Here is a 12,389-nt window from a genome sequence, read left to right as displayed (position 1 = left end):
TAATCGAGGGTAATTGACGGAAAAATTATCACATATAATGCAGTGTGCTATAGGATACGGGGTACCTGATTTTTGCTGTGGAAGCGGTGTAGGCAAAGATGGACTTTTGGCAAATACAGTGTGAGTCACATAATCTCGTAAGAGAACTGACGGAGTTTTAACACGCAAACCCCTACCTAATGCATTTGGATCTACTGAGTCAATGAGCACATCTGACTGCTGGCTGCCTTCAGGGTCGGTCTGTGCGAGTGTAGGGGCTGTGCTAGCTGCTGTGGTTGGCCTTGCTGCCTCGGCTGTGCAGGCTGCATCTGTGGTTGGCCCTGCTGCGTCGCCTGTTGCTGCTGCTCAGGAACTGGTCGGCCAGTGGGCTGGACAGTGGAAGAGCCCTGCTGGTCGACTAGGCATTCATCACCCGAAGAAGACCCTAGTTGTGTCGTATCCCCTGTACTTGCATCATCAATAAAATCATCGTCTACCACTACATCATCATACATAGGGACAACCCTCTCTGGCTCAATATTCACTTTGTTTGCATCATTAAACGGGAAGACATTCTCAAAAAATTTCATATCCCTTGACACTAAAAATTCCTGCTTTTCAAGATCATATAAGGTCCACTCTTTCTTACCAAATGGATACCCCAAGAAAACATACTTTCTACTATGACTCTCAAACTTATCCCCTTCGTTTTTTGGTTGTGAGCAAAACATAAGAAACCAAAAGTGCAGATGACATTATACGATGGAGGAAAGCCAAATAGAATTTCAAAGGGTGTCATATTTTGTAGCAAAGGAGTTGGGGTCCAGTTAATTAAATGTGTAGCGGCAAGAACACATTCACCCCAAAAATAAATTGGTAAGTGAGCTTGGAAACGTAAGGCACGGGCTACATTTAAAATGTGTTTGTGTTTTCGCTCAACTCTACCGTTTTGTTGTGGTGTCCCAACACATGAAGTATAAAATAAAATGCCGGTAGTGAAAAAATAATCATGTAACCAATTAAGTTCCGTACCATTATCACTTTGCACAATTTTTATAGATTGTGAGAATTGACAGTCAACCATGGCAATAAAATTCATAAAAATACGGAAAACTTCCGTTTTATCATCAAACAAATAAACCCATACGACACAAGAATATAATCATCAACTATAGTTAAAAAATAACGAGCTATGCAAGACGAAGATGCCTATAGGAACCCCACAAATCACAATGTACCTTTTCAAAAATACGACTTGCTCTATTATCACTAACCGGAAACTTGTCCCTAGGTTGCTTAGCCTTGAAAAAGACCTCACAATTTTTATTTAAACTACCCCTAATATCAACTACAGGGGGAAGTAACTTTACTACATGTTCTGAAGGATGCCCCATCCTTTTGTACCATAGCTCCAACAACGAGATTGCTCCATTCAAAGAAATATGTTGTACCGAGTCAGCTTCTCCGAAGTATTAAAGTCCATCTTGCCTAACTCTCGTTCCAACTAGCATCCCCGTTTGGTCCTGTATAGCACAGAAAGATGAATTAAATTTTACATCACAATTTAAATATTCAATTAATTGTGGAACCAAAAGCAAATTGCAACTCAATTACGGAACATATAACACATTTTTAAGGGTTAGAGAGGGTGACAATCGAATCGACCCATCCTTCTTTGCAAGCACGGTTCCTCCATTGGGAAGACCAACTGGAATTTGCATAATCTCGGTTATATCAAATAACCAAGTCTCATCGCCAGTGACATGATGCATTGCTCCGGTATCAATAATCCACTTTTTGGTATTAAACTTACCATTCAAGATTGTCGGGAACTTTTGTGTTACCAAAGAAACCCGCAATTGCTTTCCACTGATCAGGGGTGAATATTTGATTAGGAGAGTTCGACTCCGAGGCACCACCACTGCTCGAAGCCCCAATGCTGCTGCTGCTTGCGGCATTAGCCTTCACTGAGCCACGACCTCTACCATATGCGCTCCCCCTTTCGCGGTCAGCACCATCTGTCTTAGGGTGATCAAACCAGCCCTCTGGATACCCATGTATCTCATAGCAGCCACTTACATCATGGCCACGCTTCTTGCAATGTGAACACACCGGTTTACTCCAGCAATTCGAGGCGTCATGACCGGGTTTCTGACACTTGGAGCACACTAGACTGTCGCTTCCTCTCCCACGCCCACGGCCAGTCCCCGTGCTGGCTTTGAGAGCGAATCCCACTACCTCCGTAAACTTCTCATCAGGGATGGCTTTGGCGAGACGAACTCGCTCCTCTTGAACTACCAATTGATATGCTGTATCAATAGAAGGCAGGGGATCTTGTGCAAGGATAGTGGCACGTAATTGAGCATATGGTACTCAGAGTATAACCCCATTAAGAATTCATGAAGTTTAGCCGTCTCTCGTCTTTGGACGTGTAATTCACCGACGTTGCAACTAGAACAACATGAACATGAGATAATAGGTTCATGGCGAAAAAGCTCTTCCCACAGGGCATTCAGTTGACCGTAGTATGTTGACACAGAAATTGACTTCGTCTGTTCGCACCTCGCAATAGAGGATTTTAATTGATGAATTTGCGTACCATTAACCAAAGTAAAGCGTTGTTGGAGATGATCCCAGAGCTTCTTGGCTTCTCGGTATTTAGTCAAGGTGGACTTGACCTCCGGATCAATGGTGTTAGTTATCCAAGATACTAACATGGCATTAATGGTATTCCAATCCAACTGAGTACAAGGAGGAATCGGACCAGGTATCGTGCCATCCAAGAACTCATATTTCCGCCGTGCCTCCAATGCCATACGAATATCGGCAGCCCAATCATCGTAGTTATCACCCTTAAAACGAGTCGGGGGTAATAAAATCACCTGGACGATCCTGCGAACCTAGGTAAAACGGGGAGTTTGGTTCGATTTTTAATTGTGGTGGAGGCGGTGGTGGCGGTGTATCACCTACCATTGCTATAGATTACGGTTGAAGGAAAAATCTTGCTCTTGATACTTGATACCATGTGAAATAATAATCAATAATATTTGCTTAGCTTTCATTCATGACTCTTGGCCAAAATATATAATCAAGTACAAGATAATTATGGCAAGAATATTAAGAATATTATCTACTTTACATATAACTTATCTTTGCCAACTAAGAATCCTAACCAAATCATATCAAAACGTTATCATATATCGTAACAACAAGGCATATATTGAAAAAAAAAAAAAAAATTCTTATACACTTGTAGAGAGAAAAAAAAAAAAAAGTAACTAAAAAGCCATGAAATATTAACAAAGTCTAGTTGGTCTATTGTATGTAGGGGAGCTAAATGATTTGTTATGCTTCACCATTTTGGACATTTGACTCTTCATTTCCTTACACAAATTCTCCAATTCTAAAACTCTCCATTGCATTCTTTGCATGTTCAACTTCATTTCTTCACTTCCTTGTGATATACATTCATCATCATCATCATCTTCGACACCATCGTCGTGATATCGTTGTGTTGTTGCTCCTTCCGATCCATATACAACAATTTGTTTGTTGTTGCTCTTGTTTATACTAGGGCTCTCACAATAATATTCCAATTGATTTGCTTTAGTAGGGGGTTCATAATTTGCATGTTTTTGAGAAGCAAGTGCTTGAACTGCAACCCTAGGAGGAATCCTCGGGTTCTTTGCTAGGTCCTTGCATGCTTCTAAGGATAGTTTTTCGTAGTTTAGACATCGACATAACCTTGATCGTTCTTCGAATGAGAGGGTCGGATGAGACTGCAATTAAAAAAAAAACACTTGACTTTCTTATCATATCGTATTATTCATTTCATTATCAAACTCACATTTAATTGAAAATATAGAACAAATAAAGTAAAAAGTAACCAGTACTATGCTAATGCTAAATTTTGATATCGAAACCACTTGTAAGTTGTATATGAAATTATTGAACATATGATGTATTAAACACAATACATCCATGTAGTAGCTCTTTAACAACTAATAATAGATGTATCTAAATCTTGTTCATATTTTGTATTTTTGCTATAATATCCTTGCTATTAATTTTAGTAGCTACTCAAAGCTCATTTATTAGCCACAAATTATTTTCGTGATTGTTCTTTTCCGTTGAGCAGGAGTGCAGTGGGTGTATGGGGGTCCACATGAGGGTAATGGTGCAATCTAGGTATAGTTACTAAATCAGTCAACTATGGCCCACATATTGATTTAATTCTTGTCCCAAGAGTAAAGGCAAGAATCTTCATTGATTGAATAAGCAAAAATGTTACTCCGTATGTGATTGTTCATTGATTGAATGAATGAATTCATAAGGCATATGCAATAAGAAAAGTTAAACATACATTGGCGGAACTAGAATTTTTTTTTATTAAGATAAGTATTTATTGGCTTCTTTTTCGCTAATTAAGTTAACATCTATTTTATCTAGCTAGCATATTATATTGCGAAGTTTATGGTAATTGGGAATTTTTTTTTACCAAAGACCACAATCTTGTTTGTCACGCACACGCACCCTTTGTTCTGTCTCGTAATGATGATTAAGTTAAATGTTATTGATGATAATATATTAAGAAAGTGAAATATGAAAAGGGTTAAAAAAAAAAGAAGTTTGTAATTGGTCAATTATGATTTTATATGTAGACAATTTAGAAAAACATCTCCATCTATCAACTATGAGCCATGTAATAAAGAAAGAGCATGGACCATTTCCTCCCTGATTTTAAAGAAATCTTACCTAAAATTATGATCTTTGGAGTATGAGACATCACTATGCGTCCATTAAGATATTCAACTACCGGAGAAGTATTTGCTTCTATTATTGCTTTCACTCTTTACTTTATTTATTGTGTAACATGCTCTGCTCCTAAACATAATTTCAAGTGAATGTGACGTATTATTTAAGAACAAATAGAGAATTTACGGAATCTAAAACCATCACATCATTTATAGCAGTAAAAATATGACAACTGAAGCAATCAAGACACTAAAATGTAAATACATGTGATTGGTCTACAAATATAAAATGGTGGCGCTAAACCATAATGTAATTCAATACACGTCTCATTTTAATGTTTCAAGCTCTATCTTTTATTTTAAATGTAAATTTATCTTTTTTTTTTAGTAAAGGGTGGAACATATGTCACTCAGAGCTCCTACTAGATCCGCTTATACACATAGTAACATTGTATGTAGTACTAACTAAAACATTATAAGAAGTAGCCACCAAGGATGAGTAGGGAAGGACGGTGGGGAAGAGAAAAGCCATGTAACAACTAACAAGAGGAAAATGTCATGCTCATAGCTAATAGGCAGGGAATCCTTTGTCTTATTTTCTCACCTTGTCTCCTTTGTATTAAGTCTTTTTGTAGTCCTTAAAGTTTTAGTCCAAAACTACACCTATCACCCCAACTCATCAATGGATAAGAAACAAACTTTAACACCAACAAAAATAAGATGTCCCCAAAATGAAAAGAATCAATTTCAAATCCGATCATTTTTTACAAGACAATATTCACCACAGGAAACACAATCATAGTCCGTAACAAAATACAAAATATTATTTTTTTCCCTGGCACCCATAAATAAAAAGAAATCTCTTGAAAAAAAAAAAAAATCGCCACCCATGACAAAGTTAATATAGGGTTACTTCTGCGGCTTAGTTTTACTGAGCCTACTATTTCTACTAAACTCGTGTTTTTAACTTATCTTTACTTAGTTTAGTTACGCATGCTTATTTTAATAAGTTGAAGAGAACAAAGCCGAAGTAAAGATGGTGGCTTGCAGACGAAAAGTAAACATAAATAGTAATAAGAACATGTTTTAGTTACCTCAAGGTAGATATCAATTGCTCTGTAGACTCCATCAAAGCAATCCCTAGCAGAATCTGGTAAACTTTGAGCAACACCTATGAATTTGGAGATTTTCAGGTTCTGATCAGGTGAAATTTCTGCCAAATACTGATCTACCAACCACCCCACTTTCTTTAACCTTGCTATTGACACACCTTCACAATGTACAAACACTCTAATCAATCTTATTACAAGATTAACATCGTAAACACCTCCAACATGATTCCCTTCAATACTATGTCCTGATACTAATAGATCATCGAGTTTCGCCAAATCGAGCATACTGCCAATTAATCTCTCCAATCCACTTCTGCAGACTCTGCTGAGTCCAAATCCTGTTACCAGCCTCATTACCCAAAACAATGCTCTGCAAGAAAATGCAGTCCTTCCCATCAGAATCACTCCATAAACCGCGGTATCTGCAACCCCACTGTAATCCGCTTTCGAGTATACAGAGCAGTTCTTCTTGCTCTGAAGCGCGGTTTTAAGGTAATGAAGCGCGAATTTGGTAAGCAATAAGCTGTTATTATCACTCCCAAAAGCACCTAAACTCCGAATTACCCTCTCTATTACCATTGGAGATAGTGTAGCCAAATCATCAAACCACCATGCCTTTGTGTTACTGCTAGTAGGATTGCTAGTAGTATTATTGGTGCTTGAAGATGACAGTGGTTTGCTCAAATCTGGTGTATTAGTCTTAATTGATGAATTCGAAAGGCGAATTCTACGAGACATTGTGTTATCAGGAGAAGATGAGGAGGAAGAATTCGACGAAAAGATGAGGGAAATATCAGAGTTTTGAGCAATTTTTGCAAGCAAAGTAGTAATAAGTTTATCAATGAGGTTACTTGAATCGGCTAATGTGAAAAAGGGTTCACAAGTTCTTAAACATTCAAGCACATCACCCCAAGACCAATGAAACATTTCATCAAGAAAAGTTTCGGATTGTTGCAAAAGATTGTAACTTGAGAATTTATCAGTCATACTCAGAAAAATCGAAGCGCAATAGAGCTGACAGACATTATGAACTGTGATTGGAATTCGACCATTGTTGTAACAGAATCTTGAAATTAGCTCAAACCCATCTGAACCTCCAGGAAAATCTTCAAGGGTAAAGCTTAATTTCTTGATTTGAGTTCTTTTCTTTTCTTGTTTGATCAATTTCCTGAGTTTCCCTGAGAAAGCTGAGACAATTTTCTGCAGGAAAGTTTGAGCAAATAAATTAATTTTACTATTGAAATATTGCTTCCCAATTAATAAGATATGATTTCTTTTTATAGAACAACAGTGATGTCAAAGCATTAATCCCGAAAAGATGAGGTTGGCTACATGAACCAAGATTTTATCCAGAGTGGCGGTCTTTTGGGTAGATGATAGAATTGATGATAAGAAATAAATGTGTTACATATCATACATACCTGATTGAGAAAGAATGTTTGTTGGCCATTGATATGGATTTGAAGATCACATTGGTCTGCCATAATTTGATGGTTATTTACATTGAATGAAGCTTCAAATAGAAAAATGAGTTAAAGAGAGACAGAAGAAAAGGGTGATATTCTGTTATCTGAGAGTTGGCAGGAGGTGAAGTAGACAGTGTGGTTTGGGTTATAGAAATTAGGATAGCATGTGTGCAGTGTGTTGGCAGATAAACAGGAAAATATTGCTGTCTTTACTAATACCTTTGCCACAATATTATATTATATTACATTATTATATGGTGTTTATTTTATATATATATTCCGTCCGTTTTATAATTTTTATGATAGTGTGTAACATACTAACATACACACTTATGGATGCATAACTTTGATCATTAATATATGAAATATTGAGATTTTTTAAAATGAGAAATGAGAAAAACCAATCAATAACTATATACTAAAAGACACACCAGCAATGACACGTGTCATTTTCTGGTGTGTAAAAAAAAAAAAAAACTATTTAGGAAACAAATCTTATATATAAATAGAAGTTTAAAAAGATTTAATGTGTCCTTCCACTATATATATTGATACCATAAGCTAAAGTTAAAAAAATGAAAATCAAATTCTAACATAATTTGTGACGTACATAGTGCTATATACTACTCTTACATTTTTACAACAAGGATTTTTTTTTTAAATATTTTTGTATTTAATTATGTTTGAAAAGCTTGCTAAGAAAGATATGAATTTTTTTCTAATCCAGTTGATTATTGAGAAGAAAAATAAATACCGCGTAAGAGGGAATGGATTAATAGTGTGTAAAAAATAAATCTATTTACGAATTAGATTCATAGTTGTAAGATACTCTCTCTTCGCCAGTGAAATATATATAAATATACATATATGTGTATTTTAAATTATCTATATTGCTAATAATAGACTCTTTTATAATTAATTCATTTTACAAAGTAGTAACTTAAATAATTTTTTTTTTATAATTAAATATAGTGTTAATAACTATAGAGTAGTTATTGAAAATTACCGTGCATGACATGGGACCTAACCTAGTATAAAGGTATTTCGGGGTTTTTTGGAATCCCTCGGGATACTGGTCTTGAACACGGTCAGATGGACACGGACACCTGCAAAATAACGAATATTCCGGTTGACGGAATATTCGCCTCTGAGGATCAAGTTAGTGACCGGAAACGGAATAAATTTAGAGAGAGAAAGTAGAGAGAAGTTGGAGCTTTCAATGCTTTTAGAATGATATGTCTTAATCCACCCCTCCCATCATAAATGATTGGGGTATTTATAGGGGTGGAAAAGTATACCCTCTAGGGTTTGATGATAACCTAGGATGGCGCGCTATAATTGGTGGTGTAATTAGGTGAAGGCATGTGTCCATAGGGGGCGCTGTTTTGCGGCTTTCTCGGGATTTGGGCCTCCTGATGTAAGGAGGCCCTTTTATCTCATTTCAGGTGCTCTTCATGCTTGATACGTGTCATCTTCCAATAGGGACACGTGTCGCCCTTTTATTAGGCCACGTGTCACTATGGGATTGGGCCACGTATTGGGGGTAATTTTTACCCTAAACATTTGCTTCTCAAAGGGGGTGACTCGTACCATACGGGCTGCTTCCTCTGATCTTTTACTCTTCCTGTGTCGTCCGAGTGTCGGGCTGATAGAGCATTATCTTTAATGGAGGACGGACAGTACTGTCCGTCTGTTAGAGGGGGATTTTTCCTTTGGGCTGTCTGCCTTGTTTTGTCCACCTGATTTCACTTAATGGGCATTGAGTCTTAAAATCGAACGAACGGGTTGTGCCGACTGGCTTGAGGGGGGGACACCTGTCATCCTTATTTGGCGGAATGAAGGTTCGAATTCCGCTGTCCTGGCCATCTATTTTAACATGCCTTAAGTGTGTCCGTACCTCTTCCCGTTTTATATGACATAGCGGTTTTTTAACCGTTCAATTTCTAGGTTAACCTTTTTTCAAAAGTTACCATTCGAACTTCTGGGGGGGAAAGATGGTTTTACCATTTTACCCTCATAAATTCAGCCTATAAATAGGACTGGCTTGACTTCATTTTGGTACTTTGGAAATTTGAGTGTTCTAGAGAGAAGTTAGAGCTTTTAGAGAGAGAATTCAACTTTCCTCCAAAATCTTCGAGAGCTTCGCCGTGTTCCTTGAGTTTTCCGCTCAGGTTTTTGAGTTTTTCGGTCAACCCTCAAGATTTTCAAAGACTTTCAAAGTTTTCTACACGTACAGAGGTAACCACCTGCTCTTCTTTACTTCCTCCTTTATCCTTTTCTTTGCTTGTTTTATTTTTATAGATACGAATTGGCACAACACTCGGCTTCGTCCGTTTCTCCTCATGAGGCCGGCCGTTTGCCTGGGACTGGGGAGTCTAGAGCGGACAAGGGACGATTTCTCCTCTCTATGGAGTGGGTCCATTTATAGTGTGTACCAACTCACCCCCACCTATTCTTCTCTGTTCCTACAGAAGAACATGGCACGTACAAGAAAGATGTACGAAAAAGATGCCGCTAGGAACCCAGACGGCAGTATGGTAGACCCTTTAGTCACCTACGATCTGAGTAACACGGACGTGGAGGACACAAATACAACCACTGCTAGTGGTAGTGCATGCTCCGTGGTCGAAGTGACCACTTCTTTTAAAGAGTGCTAAAATCGGCAAGACACTTCTTCTACTAGGGAAGCGTCCGGGCAAAATCCGGGACCACGCTTCTCACAATACACCAGCTCGGTCTTGATGTCGTCTGAGCTACCATCTTCTGGAAGGCATCCTTCCTCTTCTCAAGCGGACGCTGGGGCGTCCGTCTAAAATCCACAACAACCCCAAATCCAAACTATCAGGTCAGCCAGACCTAAAACTGGCATCCATATTGCTGAACCGGCCCACCTGCCCCCTCGCGGCGCTCCTCCTTCTAAAAATCAAGTGGACGCTAGAGGAAGGAAAGATAAGGGCAAAAGGCCCTTGGTGTTTGAAGGCACCGTTGTTTCTGAAGGCGGCCAGGGCTCCAGGGGAGGGAGCTCGGCCGAGATGGACACAGTGTTGTCCTCTGAATTTGGGGCCGCTCCTTAAGCTTCTTAAGAAGAGGCTGAAAACCCGGACGCCAATCAGGCGGCCAAGGAACCCAATGCTGATAATTTCAAGGATCCATACGCTTGTACGGTTGGCGACACTGCCTTAGCCTTTCTGCACTTAAAGTTTGAGGAGTTCAAAGAGGTCCTCTGCCTGGGAGAAGGCTACAAAATCGTAGCGCCAACCCGCTCTTACACAGTGGCCGCCTGGGAGAGCAAGAGGCAGCAAAGAAAATGCTTCAGCGTCTACCGCGATGCTTTGGAAGTGGGCCTTCGTTTCCCTCTTAATTTGTTCGTCCAAGAGCTCTTGGACGAATACAACATTTCTATCTTCTAGATGGTGCTGAACAACTGGTTAAACATTTTTGGGTATCTGGTGACGTGCCTTCAACAAGGCTTCAAGCCGGACGTCCCATTTTTTTGTGAGATGCATTCCATGGTCCGCCTGGATGCTGGCATGGACGGCTGGTTAATTTTGAGCACCCAGAAAGATTATATGGTGATGATGGATAGACCGTCCAAGTGGCGAGACTGGAAGCATCGATTCTACCGCATTAAGACAAAGGATGAAGAGTTTAACTTACGGATGAATCAGTTCAATGTCGATCCAACTCATCTCGGCTGCGGGCAGCACAGACCCAGCAAGCCTCCCGTCCACCCTGACTACATGCACCAACTGGACTACTTCAGAGTCAGAATGGTAGTCAGGGATGAAAAGATAGTGGTCATGCCGCTCAATTGGATTCCTCTGGCCGCGTGGCTTAGGAACACAGTTTTCATGTCGGCTTGTGGCCTGTACCAAAACTATCCTCAAGGTGGAACCTTGTGACTTAGCCGTTCGAATGCTATTTGTAACATAAAAATATTCTAACACTTTATCCTCTTTTTTCTTCCTCAGACGTAGCTCTTGAAATGCTGGACCCAGAGCAAAAAGGGGAGGTTGACATGTCTGAGCTGGACTTAGTGCGGTACAAACTCTACCAAAAGCAGCACGACCAGGCTTAGGAGGTACTGACAATCCGTTCTTCTCTCTCTCTCTCTTTTTTTTTTTTGCCAAGCTGGTGTGAGAGGAAGAATTCTTCCCCATTTCACTCGGACGCAATTCGACTTGCCTTCACGCCGAGTTGATATGCTGGGAAGAATATCCTATCTGATTTCACTCGGACACCACTTTTCTTTATGTTTGCCGAGTCGATAGGTTGGGAAGGGATTCCTTCTCAACTTTTCTCGGACGCTTGCTTCATTTAATCTGACTTTAACTCGTTTCTTTCAAGCGGCCACTCCTACTCTTCGGTCGAAGAGAAAGCAGCCGACTTCTGCTTCTAAGGATGACCAGTTGTCCAAAGCCTAGAAAACAACAGCCACAATGGCTAAGTCTTCCACCAAGGCAGCCATGGTCACGCCGCAGACTGCTTTAAAGCAGTCTAAGGAGAGCCACCCCATCTATCACCTAGTGAGGTCTCCAAACCCGCAGATCCGCAAAATGAGGCGGTCCACGATGAGTCCGTCCATGTGGACGATGGGGGTAAGTCGTCCCCGGAAAAAATGACCGAAAACTTGGCCTCGAATCCGCATGTCAAGGTAGTAGATAAATCTGAGTGGCAGAAAGCTGCTTCTTAGTCGGCCAGAGAACAACGCAGCCGCACACAAAAGGAAAGGGATAAACAAATGCCCCCTCCTTCATTCAACCTTCCATCTCCTCCATCTTTCTCGGACGGTATGTTGAACATTCGTACGACTTTTACTTGTGTCTTTATGAACTTGCTTGTTCACTCTTAATACTTTTCCTTACTTTGTGCAGACATTGCCGAGGAGATGCACACAAAGCTACCCAACCAGTCGCTCACAGGCACTGACCGGAAATCTATTAGGGAGGTCATGCAACCGGTCGTCCCTAAGGAGTAGCGGGATAAGTTCCGTGACATTAATGAGGGCTTCCTTGGCCCAATGATCAACTGCATCGCTGAGGTAACGTCTCTTAACAGCACTTGGCTTATTTTTGCTT

General features: G+C 39.8%; 1 protein-coding gene across 1 annotated transcript; it reads right to left on the bottom strand.

The window, feature by feature from the left end:
- Positions 1 to 3,017: 3,017 nt before the first annotated feature.
- Positions 3,018 to 7,546, bottom strand: LOC110687506 (BTB/POZ domain-containing protein At3g19850-like). Its single transcript, XM_021864161.1, has 3 exons — positions 7,267 to 7,546; positions 5,828 to 7,045; positions 3,018 to 3,758 (listed from the first exon to the last, which is right to left on the bottom strand). The coding sequence occupies exons 1-3, from the start codon at positions 7,327 to 7,329 to the stop codon at positions 3,276 to 3,278; spliced, it is 1,764 nt and encodes a 587-aa protein (XP_021719853.1). The 5' UTR covers positions 7,330 to 7,546; the 3' UTR covers positions 3,018 to 3,275.
- Between the last annotated feature and the right edge of the window lie 4,843 nt (positions 7,547 to 12,389).

The sequence above is a fragment of the Chenopodium quinoa genome, unplaced genomic scaffold (assembly GCF_001683475.1).
Source record: "Chenopodium quinoa cultivar QQ74 unplaced genomic scaffold, ASM168347v1, whole genome shotgun sequence".
NCBI lineage: Eukaryota > Viridiplantae > Streptophyta > Magnoliopsida > Caryophyllales > Amaranthaceae > Chenopodium > Chenopodium quinoa.
The sequence above is the reverse complement of the archived record's forward strand: the minus strand, read 5'-3'. Positions and strand labels throughout refer to the sequence as shown.

Bases quoted from the DNA above. Each gene is read 5' to 3' on its own strand.
- LOC110687506 (XM_021864161.1), bottom strand. From the start codon at position 7,329: ATGGCAGACCAATGTGATCTTCAAATCCATATCAATGGCCAACAAACA. The intron at 7,046-7,266 runs GTATGTATGATA...ACTTTCCTGCAG, and splicing joins AAACATTCTTTCTCAATCAG to AAAATTGTCTCAGCTTTCTC. The intron at 3,759-5,827 runs GTAACTAAAACA...TTTTAATTGCAG, and splicing joins CAATTGATATCTACCTTGAG to TCTCATCCGACCCTCTCATT.